Genomic DNA, 14,589 nt, shown 5'->3' on the forward strand with positions numbered 1-14,589 from the left:
ATAATTGTATTTGTTCCTTGACCATTTATGTTATCTTTATTCCTTACCCTGGTCTGACCTTTACATTCATCTCCTGTTTATTTTATTTTTAGGCTTTTGTCATTGCTACCAAGTCTCTCCTCTCCATCTTGCTAGTTTAAAGCCTTATCCACTCTGGTCCCATTCCGGTTCAGGTAGAGCTCGTCCCAATGGTACAACTCCTTCCTGCCCCAGTACTGGTGCCAGTGTCCCATGAAATGGAACCCCTCCTTTCCACACCATACATTCACCTTTCTGATCGACCAATCCCTATGCCTATTAGCATGTGGCTTGGGTAGTAATCCCAAGATCACCACCCGTAAGGTGCTGCTTTTTAATTTAGTTCCTAGTTTCTGATACTCCCTTAGCAGGACCTCCTTCTTGTTCTTCCTTATGTCTTTGATGCCAACATGGACCACAACAACTGGATTCGCCCGCTCCCTTTCCAAGTTTCTCTCCAGTTGCTCAGAGATGTCCTTTGCCCTTGCACCAGGTAAAACACCCTCCTGGACTCTCGGTCGCGATTGCAGAGGATGCTATCAATCCCGATTATAGAATCCCCTATGACTACAACCTTTCTATTCTGATCCTCCCCCCCCCCCCCTCCAACCCCCCACCCTGGACCGGTGCCATGGTTAGCATTCTGGGCATCCTCCCTGCAGCCTTCCACCTTATCCTCACATGCATCAAATAGCTCATAGCTGTTGGACAGGACCAGTGTCTGAGGGACCTCCTTCTCTACTCCTCCTAAGCTCCCACTACCCTACTGACTAACAGCAACACTGTCCCCTTCCTGTGCTTTCCTCTGAGGTGTGATTGTACGCTGGAGAGAACTATATGGATATTCCTTCCCCTCCCATATGTGTTGGAGTGTCCCTAACTCGCACTCCAGTTCGAAGACTCTGAGTCGGAGCATCTCAAGCCAAAGACATTTACTGCAGATGTGGCAATCTGGGACAGTCTTGCTGTCTGCAAATTCCCACATATTACAATCCCAACACACAGCCTATACTGCCATTTCTAGTTTTTATTTATCAGTAGTTTATTTCTGGGACTGATAATCACTTGAGATCTAGATTATATTTACTAAATGGTTTTGGCTTGATTTTGAAATAATTAGTAATTATTGAGTCTTTTTATTATTTTATGTATTTTTTAAATTTAAGTTTTAAAAATTGGTTAGTTTATAGTCCCTTGGTTTAAATCACTCATAACCTCCTTCCCCCTTTGCACCTAATTCTCACACTCACCAAATTCCCAGTTGAAAGTCCTCTCTCTGTTAGCACTTCACTCCATTAGAGGTTCACTCTCTTTCTTTACCAACCTCTTTGCTCAAGCTTTGTGCTTTTGCAAAGATCACTGTAATATAAACAAACTCAGCACTATCCAGTTGTGGAAATTAATCAGGTTATTTCTATTCCCAACTCAGGTTTAGAAATCTCGTACAATTACTGTTTAGGCTTCAATTACTACAAACTCTAAAATTTATATTAACATAAATGCTGTTTAGTGTAGTAGCTGTAATTTCATGATCACACAACATAACCATTTTGTGTTGAAATGTTAATAACAAATATATTTTTTAATAGCAATGCCAAAGTGAAAAGTCATGTTCCACTGCAAAGCAAGTTATAAAGAATGACTATATGGTCTGCAACCAATTACCAAGAAAGATTCATAACCTACCAGATTAAGCATAATTCACAGTGAAAGGGGAGGAAGCACTACTCCCATTTTATAAACTGGGATTTACATTATCAGATCCATTTAGAATTCATTACCATCAAACACATAGTTGTTATCTCTGGACATCCCCTTCTCACAGAGTTTACAATTTCTTGGTTCACTGGAGCTTACCACTAGCTTGTTAACAGAACAAAAAATGTGAAATCATTTGGTTCAAGGCACTGAGCTAAATGCTGATCTCACCTCAAACTGTACACATTTGCTTCTGATAACAGATACTTCATTGGACTGCAAAGGTGCCACTTCATGCTTTATAGTTAAAGCAATCTTTTTAAGGTTCTTCCACTTTTCTGGCAGCTCCTGAAATAGTTCAGATGGAGAAAATATGCATAATGTATTAGTCAAGCATACAAAATTACATTTGTGTAAATATTTTAGTTACACACTGTGGCTGATGATTTAGACAAGAAACAAACTTTTTTGATTCTTTTAATGTGCATTCATATACATGATTTTCAAATAACCCTTAAAGTTCCATAAAACTATATAAGTATTCCACATCAAGGCTTTTCAACACATTCAAAATTGCAGCTGGAAACCAAACTTTAAGTCTGCCTAACAAGTTTTAGAAGTTTGTTTAACATTTTCAATGGCTGTTGATAATTTGCAAAGCATTTTAAAATTTCCATCATGACCAGTCTATTTCTTTTTTAATTTTAGCAGCTTTAAATTTATTTTTATTTTAGTTTTTTTTCAGTTTGTGTTCCATGTCCTTCTGTTCACTTCCAGTTTCCTTTATTTGTTTCACGACCAAATATACTTTACCTCCATTTTCTTTGCTAAATTTCTAATTTTTAAACTTTTTCTCCCCCCCCTCACTTTTTATTTCCGATCTCCCTCCATTGCCACAGATTGAATGAACATCCAATAGGGGACTGGGTTAATATATTAGATAAAACACATTCCTTTCAACTTCATGAACTGGGTTTGACTCCAACAGTGAGATATTTATTTGGAGCCAATGGACGATAGTCTTCTCTCTGCTGGCTAGAGGAGTCCTAACTGAAAGGAGTTTGGGCAGGTCAAAACCAAGTTCCTAGTAGATGTTAATGCACTACACAATACTACCTATAAGCCAGCATCAATTGGTACCTAATACGAATTTCTTATACTTAGAGAGGCCATATGGTTAATAAGTGTGTAGAATGGAAATCTTGATGCTGCAGAAGAATGTGCTCTTGAAAACTGAGGCAAGGTGAATCGTTTATGCAGTGCAGAGTAAATTCAGGGAGGTGTATGTAAATCTTTGATGCAAATAGTGAGTAAATGTTCCATTTCCCCAACACTGACACCTTGATTCTCACATCAAGATAATATAATGGTCTGCACTGCTATCTCATCTCCAGCAGTCCAGACCATTATTTGAGAATGCTCTAATAATTATTCATCCACTACTTTCGTGAACTGCACTTGTTTTACATTGCAACCTGCATGACAGGAGTGGATTCCACATTATAAAATGTAAAATTTCTAATCACTGGTATCCTGTTGGCAACAACCTTCATCTCAGAGGATACCCTTAACTTGATAAATAGGTGCAAAGAGCAATTTCAATCAAAACACGAGAATGCAAGACAGAAAAATTAGCTTTACAACACTTTCAGATGACAATACCAACTCAATCAGATGTTTAATAGTCCAGCATATGTTAAGGAGGGACAATTGGATTGCAGATTTGTACAGGAGTGTTGAATTACTATACACATTGGTCCCCCACGGGAAGATTATAGATGTGGTGTTCTCAGAAAAATGCAATTAATCGAAGAGATTTATATTGTTCCCTTTCAATTTTATTGTGCCTACACTTTTTTTAAAAAAAAGAGGGGAAGAGAACAGAGAGAAAACAAGTACAAAAACACAACTGCAGCAGGTCCAAGTTGTCCTGTGAGTTGGAGCCAATGTTATGAGGTCATGACTTAGGTGAATATGCTAGAGACCAGAATGAAAGAAAATAATGATATTGTACCATTATTTTAAATATAGAACAGGCTGGATGAATTCCTCTCTTGTGTTTAAAAATATTCTGAGGTCTCAGTTTGCGAGAAAATTGTAATATGCAAGGATAACATTTTAATGAACTAAAACCTCTAGGGACCAGAGTTAAAACAATTATAGATGTTAAGATTAAAAGCGAAATAAATGCAATATTTAAATACAGTACCACAAAGTTTTCAATAGACAGCAGAAATTGTTACTTCAACAAAAAGGTATTTACCTCGAGCTCTGCATAAACATATTCAGGAAGCTGCTGTCCATAGGTTATTAGCAATTCCGCTGTTTCTCTCAGAGATTCAAAAGTATCATCTGTAGCTGATTGCCTGTCCCGGACAGCCATTAGATGTGTCATGATTTGAACCAGTCCAACATAATCGCCATCCTTCACCTTCTTTGCAAAACCCTCCTCAGTTATAGCAATAAATGTCACCAATTCATTTACACTGAAAAGGCAATGCACCAAAAATTATCAAGAACTAAACTTCTGTAGTATTATAGTTGCAGTCATATAGCTGGACCCAGAGAAATGCACCAGGTATAGAATTCCAACAGACCAAAATATTTCCTATTTATCCCTTTGTGTAGCATTTCTCACCCAAGCATAACCATTGTACAGAAGCTGAACATTTCTCTCCCAGATACAGCATTCCAACTCCAAGTCAGATACAGAAAAAAAAAAATTGTGTCCCCAGAACAGCTGCCACTACAATTTGCCGCCTCCCCGGCACTATTAAACATGTAAACCCCAATTTCGAGGTCAAGTGGTTTATTTTTAAAATTCTAAACTGCCTTTCCTGTCCCCCATCTGTTCTCTCTCATGTGACACATTCCCTGGCCTCTCCCCAGCCCCCTTTTGTGCCCCTTTCCCCACTGTGCTTCACTCATTGCCAATATCTGTATTTGTTAGATTGGTAAATACATTGTGAATGGTTACCAATTCCGCTACAAAAATTAGGTCAGTTATTTTTCCGATTTTATGAAACTAATTTTATTTGTAACGAAAACGATCTTCAATATCGTGAAGTTCTCCTCCATTCAGTTCTGGCTCCAACAGAGTCAGGCTTCCTCACCAGCGATATTGAAGTCCAGCCTTCCAGAACGGCAAAGTTGTGATGGGCACAACAGGCTGTAACTATTTGTTACCTGCACGATCAGAAGAAAACTGCAGAGCCCCTCCCAACTTGACCAGGCAGTGAAAACATGCCTTTAAGACCCAGATGGTCCGCTCAGTAACCAATCTTGCAGAGGCAAGTGCCTTGATGTAGCACACCTCTGCTACAGTTCAGGTCCTCTTACCAGGTTAATCATTCATGGGAGCAAGGTAGGGTTTGCCACCCAGAAGTCACGCGTTGATGTGATTTTCTTCCCTAAAGAGGTTAGGGAAGGCAAAATTTTGAAGCACGAAGGCATCATGACAACTTCGGACGTTGACATGTAGGATCTTCAGCATGGTTGTCACACAAAATTTGTAAATTGAGGGAGTGGAAGCTCTTCCTGTTGGGGGAGTTGAGGGGTGTTCTTCGGGAGCCCGCAAAGTGATGTGGGCACCATTGATTTCACCCTGGTCCTTGCAACCTCATAAAAGTGAATGGGTCTATCTTGCTGTGATGTCAACAGTGATGAATTTGCCAACTCTCTTATAAAAGGCATCAGGGATCTGACGAGTGCATGCCATACAAAGCTTGACCTGTGCTGCCTGAACATTCTATGGGGAATGTTGGTAATATCTGATGGGCTGCATCCTCGCTAAATGCTGCCTGACTCTCCTTTATTCAAGTTCAATGTAGTGTTTGAAAGGGAAAAAAAGTGAATCAGCTGCTAAGATTCTAGACTTGGGTAAGGCCAACTTCAATGGGTTGAGACAGAGGCTTGTCCACAGTAAATTGGGCAAATCTGTTAATGCGTAAAATGACTGATGATCAGCTGCTTCATCAATGACCTTCCCTCCATCATAAGGTCAGAAATGGGGATGTTCGCTGATGATTGCACAGTGTTCAGTTCCATTCGCAACCCCTCAAATAATGAAGCAGTCCGAGCCCACATGCAGCAAGACCTGGACAACATCCAGGCTTGGGCTCATAAGTGGCAAGTAACATTCGCGCCAGAAAAGTGCCAGGCAATGACCATCTCCAACAAGAGAGTGTCTAACCACCTCCCCTTGACATTCAACGGCATTACCATCGCCGAATCCCCCACCCATCAACATCCTGGGGGTCACCATTGACCAGAAACTTAACTGGACCAGCCATATAAATAATGTGGCCACAAGAACAGGTCAGAGGCTGGGTATTCTGCAGCGAGTGACTCACCTCCTGACTCCCCAAAGCCTTTCCACCATCTACAAGGCACAAGTCAGGAGTGTGATGGAATACTCTCCACTTGCCTGGATGAGTGCAGCTCCAACAATGCTCAAGAAGCTCGACACCATCCAGGACAAAGCAGCCCGCTTGATTGGCACCCCATCCACCACCCTAAACATTCACTCCCTTCACCACTGGCGCACAGTGGCTGCAGTGTGTACCATCCACAGGATGCACTGCAGCAACTTGCCAAGGCTTCTTCGACAGCACCTCCCAAACCCGCAACCTCTACCACCAAGAAGGACAAGAGCAGCAGGCACATGGAAACAACACCACCTCCAAGTCACACACCATCCCGACTTGGAAATATATCGCCGTTCCTTCATCGTCGCTGGGTCAAAATCCTGGAACTCCCTTCCTAACAGCACTGTGAGAGAACCATCACCACTCGGACTGCAGCGGTTCAAGAAGGCGGCTCACCACCACCTTCACAAGGGCAATTAGGGATGGGCAATAAATGCCGGCCTCGCCAGCGACGCCCACATCCCATGAACGAATTAAAAAAAATACAGAATCGGTTTATACCCCTGAGGGGCAAGAACTCTACTTGCCAAAAAAAACAGCCATGGACAACTAAAGAGGTAAGGGACAGTATAAGACATAAGGAAAGTGCATACAAAAAGGCAAAAAATGGCACAGATCCTGGCGAATGGCAAAGATACAAAGATCAACAAAGGGTCACAAAACAGATAGTAAGAGCTACAAAAAGAGAGTATGAAAAGAAACTTGCAAGGGATATCAAAACCAATATGAAGAACTTTTATAGTTACATTAGGAAAAAGAGGGTGGTCAGGGCCAGTGTTGGCCCCTTAAAAACTGAAAGTGGGGATATTGTCATTGACAATGGGGAAATGGCGGACATGTTGAACAATTACTTTGTGTCAGTATTTACAGTAGAAAAAGAGGATAGCATGCCGGAAATCCCAAGAAAACTAATATTGAATCGGGGACAGGGACTCAATAAAATTAACATAAGTAAAGCAATAGTAATGAAGAAAATAATAGCACTAAAGAGTGACAAATCCCCAGGACCAGATGGTTTCCATCCCAGGGTTTTAAAGGAAGTAGGTGAGCACATTGCAGATGCCCTAACTATAATCTTTCAAAGTTCTCTAGATTCAGGAACTGTCCCTCTAGATTTGAAAATTGCACATGTCACTTTGCTTTTTAAGAAAGGAGAGATAGGGAAACCAGGGAATTATAGACCAGTTAGCCTAACATCTGTTGTGGGGAAAATGCTGGCGTCTATAATTAAGGATAGGGTGACTGAACACCTCGAGAATTTTCAGTTAATCAGAGAGAGCCAGCATGGATTTGTGAAAGGTAGGTCGTGCCTAAAGCCTGATTAAATTTTTTGAAGAGGTGACTAAAGTAGTGGACAGGGGAATGTCAATGGATGTTATTTATATGGACTTCCAGAAGGCATTTGATAAGGTCCCACATAAGAGACTGTTAGCTAAGATAGAAGCCCATGGAATCAAGGAAAAAGTACGGACTTGGTTAGGAAGTTGGCTGAGCGAAAGGCAACAGAGAGTAGGGATAATGGGTAGATACTCACATTGGCAGGATGTGACTAGTGGAGTCCCGCAGGGATCTGTCTTGGGGCCTCAATTATTCACAATATTTATTAACGACTTAGATGAAGGCATAGCAAGTTTCATATCTAAGTTTGCCGATGACATAAAGATTGGTGGCATTGTAAGCAGTGTAGATGAAAACATAAAATTACAAAGCGATATTGATAGATTAGGTGAATGGGCAAAACTGTGGCAAATGGAATTCAGTGTAGGCAAATGTGAGGTCGTCCACTTTGGATCAAGAAAGGATAGAACAGGGTACTTTCTAAATGGTTAAAAAGTTAACAACAGTGGATGTCCAAAGGGACTTAGGGGTTTAGGTACATAGATCATTGCAGTGTCATGAACAGGTGCAGAAAATAATTAATAAGGCTAATGGAATGCTGGCCTTTATATCTAGAGGACTGGAGTACAAGGGGGTAGAAGTTATGCTGCAGCTATACAAAACCCTGGTTAGACCGCACCTGGAGTACTGTGAGCAGTTCTGGGCACCGCATCTTCGGAAGGACATATTGGCCTTGGAGGGAGTGCAGCGTAGGTTTACTAGAATGATACCCGGAGATCTAGGGTTAAGTTACGAGGAGAGATTACACAAATTGGGGTTGTATTCTCTAGAGTTTCGAAGGTTAAGGGGTGATCTGATCGAAGTTTATAAGATATTAAGGGGAACAGATAGGGTGGATAGAGAGAAACTATTTCCGCTGGTTGGGGATTCTAGGAGTAGGGGGCACAATCTAAAAATTAGAGCCAGACCTTTCAGGAGCGAGATTAGAAAATATTTCTACACACAAATGGTGATAGAAGTTTGGAACACTCTTCCGCAAATTGATACTCGTTCAATTGCTAAATTTAAACCTGAGATAGATAGCTTTTTGACAACCAAAGGTATTAAGGGATATGGGCCAAAGGCAGGTATATGGAGTTAGATCACAGATCAGCCATAATCTTATCAAATGGCGGAGAAGGCACGAGGGGCTGCTATATTCCATCCTGTGCTGCTGCTCTTCTTCCTCCTCCTCCATAAGGTTATGCCCATAGGGAATGCCATAATTGCTGCTGAAAAGCCCTCCCGGAGGGTGCAGAGTGGCTGAAAATCTGCCAGTGGGCTGAGCCTTTCAGAATCAGTGAGAACCAAGAACAGGGCTTTCATAGTAACCCCACCGACGAGAGGGTCGGGGTGGATAAATATTAAAAATTGGGGAACACGTCCCCACCCCGCCACATACACGCTTGCCACTATTTTTACGGTGGTGGGTTGCATGACGTGCGTGTGTCCCTTCTTGCAGAGGTGGAACACTTCATTATCAGATTTAAATCAGGCTCCCACAGTGCAGTTGGTAGTCTGATTTAAATTGAATAGCTGCCGGCCAGGTTTCCCAGGGCTCGAGAAACCCAGCAGCGAAATGGAGGCTCGAACTGCCAGCTCCAGCAGGTTAGTGCTTTTTAGAGCACTCCTAATGAGCCAGGAGGAGCAGGAGTGCTCCTGCCGACCCCCTCAAGGAAGCCTTCGGCCTCCCTTCTGCCAATCACAGTCTCTCCTCACTGTCACAATCGGCGACCATCCCCCCAACCAAGCCCTGATTCTGAGCCTCCTGCCAGGCTCCGACACACTGCCCCCACCAAGCCCTGAGATCTCCTGATTGCCGGCGACTGTCCCCAACGGTACCCAGCTGCAGTCTCCTGCCGCTGGCTTCCCCAGCCAGCCACCCAGCCTGTCTACATGGCTGGCTTGTGGGCGAGAAACAGAAAAAGAAAATGATGATGAGGTCGTCCAATTAATATTGGCAGGACCTCTGCGTCCCCGAGCTTTCCCGGTCCCCGCCCCCCCAACCCCGCCCCATCTCCCTCCCCGCCAATATTGGGGCCCAGATGTCTGAAAGGAGAATGGGAAAAAATGCTGTAAAAAGCATTTCCCATCTGCACAAATCACTAATGAAACTCTCCAGACTCTTCAGGCTCAAAGAGCCCTCACTTCCACCTGTACCCGCTGATCCTGGCAGCTGCTGCGTCTTATAATTCTCAGTCTAAATGACTCAGTGTGCATTTCCAGTGTAAAAACAGGAAACTGAAATTTACCCATAAAATTGGTTATTTAATGGTAAATGCCTGCAAGAAGTTCCTCCACTTCTGCCCTTTTTTCAGACTCTGAGGATTGAGTTGGAAATTTCATCTGGGCTTGATGCTAAAATTTCCAGTTGCTGTTGACAAATTCTGTGAATGTATGAGAGAGGGACATCAAGGGAGTTACAGTTTTCATCTGCTTCTATTGAATTACAAAACCCAGAGTACACCATGAAAATCCAAGTGACATGACAATCAGATATAAAGGGATTAAGAAGTTCTAGCTCCTCTAGAGAAATTCTGTATGTGGGAGACTTACATCTTCTGTATGTAGAAGTTCTTACATCTTAAACAAATACTGCAAATCCACAGGAATTAGAGAAAAAATATTTTATGATGTAAATAACTGAGACTAAAAAGTTTGATGAGGGAGTTAAATAGTCTTACAAATATTCTGAGAGTTCTGTATCTTTCAGTACGAAAAATTTATGTTTGTATAATGCCTTTAACATAGAAAACTATCACAATGCATTTCACAGGTGAGTAATCAAAAAGAATGAATGTTGAACCCAGTAACAAGATATTAGGAGGATTGATCAAAAGCTTGATCAAAGAGATAGGCTTTAAGGAGGGTCTTAAAGGAGGAGTGGTGGAGAGCCAGAGGGGTTTCAGGAGGGAATTCCAGAGCATGGGGTCTAGGTGGCTGAGGGCACAGCTGCCAATGGTAGGGTGAAGGGAGGGGGGGAATGCACAAAAGGCCAGAGTCGGAGGAACGGAGTGTTTGGGCGGCAGCAGGTTACAAAGATAGGGATGGGCAAAGCCATGAAAGGAGTTAAACATGAGGATGAGGATTTTAATTTTCAAGCGCTGGTGAACCAGAAGCCAATGGAGGTCAGCAAAAACATTGGTGATGGTGAGCAGGACTAGGTTTGGCATAGGATACAGGTAGCAGAATTTTGGATGAGCTGGTTTATGGAGGATGGGAGGCTGGCTACGAGAGCATTGGAATAGTTGAATCTTGAGGTAATCAAAACATTGGTTTCAGTAGCAGATGGACTGAGGCAAGGATGGAGGTGGGCTATGCTATGGAGATGGAGAGGATATGGATTCGGAAGCACTGCTTGGGGTCAAATAAGATGCTGAGATGCTCAACAGTCTGGATCAACCCAAGACAATGGCCTGGAGTGGGGATGAAATCAGTTGTAAGTGTATGGGGAGTTTGTGGCAGAGAACAAATACGATGGTTTCAGTCTTACCAATGTTTAAGTGGAAGAAATTGTGGCTCATCCAAGACAGAATATCATAAAACACAATGGCAGCAGAGGGGTCAAGAGCGGTGGTGGAGATAGAGCTGCATGACATCAGCATAAATGTGGAAGCTGACTCCAAGTCCATGGATGATGTCACCAAGGAGTAATAAGTAGACGAGGAAGGAGAGGAGGCCAAGGATAGATCCTCTGGAGGTAACTGTGCCAGGGTGGGAAGAAAAATCATTGCTGAAAATGCTCTAGCCACAATCAGGTAGGTAATGGTGGAACCAAGCAAGGGCAGTCCCAATGAGCTGAAATACAGAGGAGAGGCTTTGGAGGAGGATAGTGTGGTTGACCATGTAAAAAGCTGTTAAGAGGTTAAGCAGGATGAAGTAGGATAGTGCACCACGGTCACAGTCACACAGGAGACCATTTGTTACTTTGGTTAGGGCCATTTCGGCGCTATGATAAAGGATGAAACTTGATGGGAGATTTAAACAGGGAATTGTGGGAAAGATGGGCATGGATTTGAGGTGACAACATGTTCAAGGACACTGGAGAAGAGGGGAAGCTGAAGATGGGGCTGTAGTTTGCAAGGACAGAGAGGTCAAGGATGTTTTGTTACAGTTACAGTCGGTAAGAAATATAATATTTTTGCTTTGAGTCAGTAAATTCTATGTAATTTAGAGCTCAAAAAGGTGAACACTCATCTAGACTTTAAAGATAGCTAAAAATCTAGATTCATTTCAGCTGGGTTTTGCCTTGTGTCTATTGTGACTCGTGTGCTAAAAACCATGATAAATGTATGTTTTTTTCTCCATAATTACTCAATTTGGAAATGAGTGCAATAGTATTTCCTTACCTATCAATCACATGGTTTAGAAGTTGCTCCTTAAACATCCAGCTCCATCTTTTTATTGCATTTAACAAAGATGATTTGAATGGTTTAATGCACACTTGAAACCATCCATCAAAGATGTGGACATCTTCAAATACATTAACTTGGACATATAGTGTTTCATAAATGTTGATCTAGAAAAAGGAAAAAGTAATGTTAAAAACTACATTTATAGGTTACCACTTTTATTGCATATCTATAGTTACTGGCATTACATTTTTACTGAGGTATGTTTTAGATTTTATTTTTCAAGTGTTTCAGACCTTGGGTCACCCATTCCTTTATTAAATACTGAAGAGTTTAATACTGTTTGAGACTAGTATGATGATGATTGATTTAGTAATGTTTTGAAATAAAGTGGTCCATAACATGGGTTTTTGATGGTTAAACTTTCATTTACAGTAACATGGTATGCTAGAAGAAAGTTTGCTGAAATATTTGGTTGAATAAATGGAAATATATCTCTATACTGTGTACACTACAAACAGTTAAAGAATATTCACAAATTAATGAAACCTACACATAACTTTAATAAAATATTGTAAATATACTACTGGTACAAGTTTAGGTTCTTGCCTGAGATATTCTCTCAGGTATAGCAAATCTAATCACTCCAGTCTTACGTTTAGGAGTGTGCCCTTACTACCCAATATCTAATTGCATAATCGTGTAATCCAGGGGTGTAGCAACAGTACTCCCTTGTGATTGAAACTGGATGTGTGTGTCTTTCACATGCACTTCTCCAATGTCTTTGAAAGTTGAAAAGAGAAGACTTGGTAAGATAAAAGACAGATACGAATCATTACGCTGCTTTATTTCACAGCAACTGCACATACAGAGCAACAGTTATGATTGGATTTGCTTAATTCAAATCAGTACAACTTGTCTTGATGTAATAATAGAAAATAATCAATATGCTGCACTCTCAAATCAGTAGGTCGTTTCACTTGACTTAAACAAAATAACTTCTAACTAACGTCCAGCGTTCTAATCTTCTGACCCTGGCAAATGCTTTCCTAGCAGTCTTTGCTTTAAAAACCTGGGCACCAGTGAGTGTTTTGGTCTCTGTTTTTACTCTCCCTATGTTCAGAAGTTGAGAGGAGGGCCTATCCAGATAACCTCTGACAAGCACCCAGGACCAACACAATAGGCGAGATGTTTATCGATAATCAAGTAATGCCAATAAATTGCTTATTGTTTACAGACTTTAGGGGAAACAATTTCAATGCCTAGTCCATTAGTATTTTAGTCACTTTTCATTTTTAACTTGTGTGAATACAACTTGCTTAAAAACACCATTTATATGTAACTCTTTTCTGCAGAAAAATTGTCAAAAAAAATCCCAAAATGTTAACTTTTTTCTGGGATTTTAAAAGCCACCCACTTATCCTATCTAAGAAATTGACAATGTTACATGCTTTATGTCAATATGCATTAAATAGTAATTGCAGGAAGTATAGTGAACACAGGGTGTCATATAATATTAATCAATTTAAAATTTCAGAAAATAGAAAATCAGAGTTGTGTATTCTTAAAATAAAGCCTAGAAAGAAAATGTGAAAATTAGATGTGAACATACCAAAAAAGACAAAATTCAAAAGGCAAAGATGTCAGAATATCAAAAATATTTTCTATATATTTTCCATCAAATGTTTGGAATAGATTTCAACAATGACCACTTGTCTTTTTCAGGTCAGTGTAGATACATTTTGGTTCAATATTCAACAATACTAGTGAATTATAAGAGGCTCATAGATGAAGAATAACCACTTGGGCAATGTACTGAAGAGCTGGCATGGCCCAGGAAACATATTCCAGCAAGAGCTAGCACAGTCAGGAGAGGACAAAATTGGAAGAGAAAAATCAGCATCACAGCAGAGCCTGATCCTGTCCTGATCTGATGTTCTCGCTACCTGGATTGATAATATCTGGGAACTCCTACTCTGTAATGTTTTGCAGCTTTGACAATAGGAGTTAAACAAAAAAGGTAATTTACACTATCTAACCAATAAGCAGTATTCAACAAAGCTAATAGTATGTTGAATCACAAAGGCCTAAACAGTAGACTATAAATCAGAGGAGATATGATAAAATTATATAGTGCTCTTCCTACATTACAACAATGACTACAATTCAAAAGTACTTCATTGGCTCTGAAGTGCTTTTGGATGTCCCATGGTCATGAAAAGCACTATATAAATACAAGTTCTTTCTTTCACTGGTCAGACCACCTTTAATATGGCGTCTAATTCTGGTTAAGCGGAGCACAGAGGTTGGGAAAGACAGAGAATGAACTTCTGAGTGTAGCGCTAACAGAGTGAGGACATTCAACTGGGAATTTGATGAGTGTGGGAATCAGGTGCAGAGGTGGAAGGAGTTGCTAAGTGATATAAACCAAAGAACTATAGACTAAGGCTGAGCGAAGCATAAAAATCAAGAAAAAGTCAAAAATTAACGTCATAAGGAGGAGTGCAGAGAGTAAGTCAATACGTATTTAGTTCATTGGTTATTGTGGATAAAAGGACCGGGAGTAGAGGCCCGAGAGCAGAGGACATAAAGCTGAGACCAACTCAAACACAGGCAGAAGTTTGAAAGGGTGACATTGGACAACTGGTTGATGACTGGTTGGTGAGTAATACATTTTTTTGCTCTCTAAGCTAGGAGAGTGGTTTAAACTAGGAATT

General features: G+C 41.0%; 1 protein-coding gene across 1 annotated transcript in view; it reads right to left on the reverse strand.

Moving 5' to 3' along the window:
* Positions 1 to 14,589, reverse strand: part of dnah9l (dynein, axonemal, heavy polypeptide 9 like) — a 329,459-nt gene that overhangs the window by 249,310 nt on the left and 65,560 nt on the right. Inside the window, exons 17-19 of the mRNA XM_067988173.1 lie at positions 11,870 to 12,039; positions 3,980 to 4,202; positions 1,948 to 2,064 (exon numbers count right to left, since the gene is read on the reverse strand). Of these exons, the coding sequence (XP_067844274.1) occupies positions 1,948 to 2,064; positions 3,980 to 4,202; positions 11,870 to 12,039 (510 nt within the window). The remainder of the gene's footprint in view (positions 1 to 1,947; positions 2,065 to 3,979; positions 4,203 to 11,869; positions 12,040 to 14,589) is intronic.

This window comes from Heptranchias perlo, chromosome 7, assembly GCF_035084215.1.
Source record: "Heptranchias perlo isolate sHepPer1 chromosome 7, sHepPer1.hap1, whole genome shotgun sequence".
In the NCBI taxonomy this organism is placed as follows: domain Eukaryota; kingdom Metazoa; phylum Chordata; class Chondrichthyes; order Hexanchiformes; family Hexanchidae; genus Heptranchias; species Heptranchias perlo.